Genomic DNA, 3,967 nt, shown 5'->3' with positions numbered 1-3,967 from the left:
GTGGTGGTGAACCGCTTCCTGCTCTCCCATCAGTGTCTGGACTTCAGAAGGGTTCCGGAGTTCTTCAAACTGTTCTACAGCTGTGACATGGAGGTGCAGTATTACAGTAGTATTACAGTAGTATAGTATTACAGTAGTATTACAGTAGTATGGTGTTACAGTAGTATAGTATTACAGTAGTATAGTATTACAGTAGTATGGTGTTACAGTAGTATGGTGTTACAGTAGTATTACATTAGTATAGTATTACAGTAGTATTACATTAGTATAGTATTACAGTAGTATTACAGTAGTATAGTATTACAGTAGTATTACAGTAGTGTTACAGTAGTATAGTGTTACAGTAGTATGGTGCTACAGTAGTATGGTGTTACAATACTACTGTAACACTATACTACTGTAATACTACTGTAATACTACTGTAATGTAATACTACTGTAATACTATACTAATGTAATACTACTGTAATACTATACTAATGTAATACTACTGTAACACCATATTATGGTGCTACAGTAGTATGGTGTTACAGTAGTGTGGTGTTACAGTAGTATTACATTAGTATAGTATTACAGTAGTATTGCAGTAGTATAGTATTACAGTAGTATAGTATTACAGTAGTATTGCAGTAGTATAGTATTACAGTAGTATAGTATTACAGTAGTATTGCAGTAGTATAGTAGTACAGTGGTATAGTATTACGGTAGTATAGTATTACAGTAGTGTTACATTAGTATTACAGTAGTATTACAGTAGTATAGTATTACAGTAGTGTTACAGTAGTGTTACAGTAGTGTTACAGTAGTATTACAGTAGTATTACAGTAGTATAGTATTACAGTAGTGTTACAGTAGTATTACAGTAGTGTTACAGTAGTATTACAGTAGTATTACAGTAGTATGGTGTTACAGTAGTATAGTGTTACAGTAGTATGGTATTACAGTAGTATAGTATTACAGTAGTATAGTATTAGTAGTATTACAGTAGTATTACAGTAGTATAGTATTACAGTAGTATAGTATTAAGTATTCAGTAGTAATGGTTTAACAGTAGTATGGTGTACAGTAGTATAGTTAACAGTAGTATAGTATTACAGTAGTACTAGTATTCAGTAGTAATACTGTTACAGTAGTATGGTATTACAGTAGTATGGTATTGCAGTAGTATGGTATTGCAGTAGTATGGTATGCAGTAGTATGGTATTGCAGTAGTATGGTATTACAGTAGTATGGTATTACAGTAGTATGGTATTACATGTATATGTATTACAGTTGTATTACAGTAGTATTACAGTAGTATAGTATTAAGTAGTATTACAGTAGTATGGTATTGCAGTAGTATAGTATTACAGTAGTATTACAGTATCACAGTAGTTAGTATCACAGTAGTATTAGTATCAGTAGTATTACAGTATACAGTAGTTTAGTATTACAGTAGTTTAGTAGTAGTATTACAGTAGTATAGTATTACAGTAGATAGTATTACGTAGTATGTATTACAGTAATATAGTATTACAGTAAGTATATGTATTACAGTAATATAGTATCAGTAGTATAGTTACAGTGGTTTAGTATTCAGTAGTATAGTATTCAGTATTCCAGTGGTATAGTAGTAGTAATTTAGTATTACAGTATGTTAGTATTACGGTATGTATATAGTATTACAGTAGTATAGTGTTTAGTATTACAGTAGTATAGTGTGGTATTACAGTAGTATAGTTATTACAGTAGTATAGTGTAGTATTAGTAGTATGTATTACAGTGTATGTGTTAAGTAGTAGTATTAGTAGTATAGTGTTAGTATTACAGTAGTTAGTGTAGTATTTAAGTAGTATAGTGTTGGTATTACAGTAGTATAGTGTTACAGTAGTATAGTGTTGGTTTTACAGTAGTATAGTATTACAGTAGTATATAGTGGTGGTATTACAGTAGTATAGTATTACAGTAGTATAGTGTTAGTATTACAGTAGTATAGTATTAAGTAGTATAGTGTTGGTATTACAGTAGTATAGTAATTACAGCAGTATGTTTTGGTATTAGTAGTATAGTGTTACAGTAGTATAGTGTTGGTATTACAGTAGTATAGTGTTGGTATTACAGTATATAGTATTAAGTAGTATAGTGTAGTATTACAGTAGTATAGTGTTGGTATTACAGTAATATAGTATTACAGTAGTATGTGATAGTATACAGTAGTATAGTATTACAGTGGCATAGTGTTACAAGTAGTATAGTATTACAGTAGTATAGTGTTAGTATTACGTAGTATAGTGTTAGTAATACAGTAGTATAGTGTTAGTATTACAGTAGTATAGTGTTGGTATTACAGTAGTATAGTATTACGTTAGTATGTGTTGGTATTACAGTAGTATATGTGTTACAGTAGTATAGTGTTGGTATAACAGTAGTATAGTATTACAGTAGTAGTGTTAGTATTACAGTAGTATAGTGTTACAGTAGTATAGTGTTGGTATTAACGTAGTATAGTGTTGGTATTAAGTAGATTGTCAGTAGTATAGTGTTGAATGAATAGTTGGCTGAAACTATTCTGTCAATTTGGATTGGTGTTTTGTCCAGTTATTAAACTTGGATGCTGTGTGTTTAGCCAGTGGATGTTATCAGTGTGGAGGTGACTCGTCCGTGATATGATGTTGTCTCTCTTCAGCACAAGGTGGAGAGGGAGTGGATTCTGTCTGTCCTAGAGGAGGGCCTGACAGACAGACATTGTTATGAGCTGTTGACCAACAGGGAATCTTCCAGACACTGCTAGGATTCTGCTGGCAGCACTCTGTGACAACACCTCGGGTACACAAACAAACAGACACACACGCACGCGCGCCAGGGTTTCCATTATGAAAAATGTAGCGGCAGACACAGTTGACCAGCAGCATTTTAATTACTCCGGACATTTTGAGAAATGTACTGACCAACATGCATTGGGTGGGTAACCTGATTTAGGGGCGTCACCCACGGTGCTCAGAAGGACAGAAAGCACATTTCCATTGTGGTAATTCATCTTACACAGAACATGTCGAGGATGAAACGACGTGTTTTCTACTTTGAACATGTTACAATAATGTCCACATGTACTTTTCCTCAACAAGACCAGTAACAAAGCAACATCACCAGTCTGTTCATAGGCAGCGTGTCAGTGTCTAGTTTGGGGAAGTACATTTCAACATTTAAATGAACTTTTTAATGAAGCATTCCGAGCGTCATCACATTTGATAGACTTTTGTAAAATAGACTTACTATTCCTAATGTGATGATTTCGATTGGATAGTCATCATTTATGCTAATAATATAACTCATCACTGTTAGCGAAATAGACTGTTCAATGCATGTTAAAATCAAAAAATTTTATTTGTCACATACACATGGTTAGCAGATGTTAATGCGAGTGTAGCGAATGCTTGTGCTTCTAGTTCGACAATGCAGTAATACCACCACAAGACACAATGAGAGATGGCGCCGAGGGGATGGTGCCATTTTTTTATTGGCTCTAAACCAACCTTGCAACTGCATTGTTGGTTAAGGGCTTGTAAGTAGGTATAGTACACCTGTTGTATTCGGGCAAATAAAATTTGATTTGATTTCACAGTGCCTTCAAAAAGTATTCACACCCTTGACTTTTTCACATTTTGTTGCGTTACAGACTGATTTTAAATGGATTCAATGTGATTTGTTTGTTACTGAGCTAACACAACCACATATCAAAGTGGAATTATGTTATTTTTTCGTTTTTATGAAAAGCTGAAATGTCTTGAGTCAATAGGTATTTCAGCCAAAAGTTCAGGAGTGAAATTTGTTTAACGTCACATAGTAAGTTGCACGGACTCACTCTGTGTGCAATAATAGTGTTTAACATGATTTTTTAATGACTATCTCATCTCTGTACTGCACACATTCAATTCATCTGTAAGGTCCCTCAGTTGAGCTGTGAATTTCAAATATAGATTCAACCAGCA

At 33.4% G+C, this 3,967-nt stretch overlaps 1 protein-coding gene and 1 long non-coding RNA gene across 2 annotated transcripts in view; both read left to right on the top strand.

Annotated features, from left to right (window-relative positions):
• LOC139024499 (uncharacterized) overlaps positions 1-3,967 on the top strand; it is a 240,855-nt gene that overhangs the window by 124,613 nt on the left and 112,275 nt on the right. The gene's annotated exons all lie outside the window — the stretch shown is intronic.
• The window catches only part of urb1 (URB1 ribosome biogenesis homolog), a 103,380-nt gene that overhangs the window by 63,622 nt on the left and 35,791 nt on the right, over positions 1-3,967 (top strand). The window contains 2 exon segments of the mRNA XM_070436692.1: positions 2,665-2,734; positions 2,737-2,779. Coding sequence (XP_070292793.1) covers positions 2,665-2,734; positions 2,737-2,779 — 113 coding nt within the window.

This window comes from Salvelinus sp. IW2-2015, linkage group LG4p (genome assembly GCF_002910315.2).
Source record: "Salvelinus sp. IW2-2015 linkage group LG4p, ASM291031v2, whole genome shotgun sequence".
NCBI lineage: Eukaryota > Metazoa > Chordata > Actinopteri > Salmoniformes > Salmonidae > Salvelinus > Salvelinus sp. IW2-2015.
Note: the sequence above shows the minus strand (reverse complement) of the source record. Positions and strands in the feature narration are given on the sequence as shown.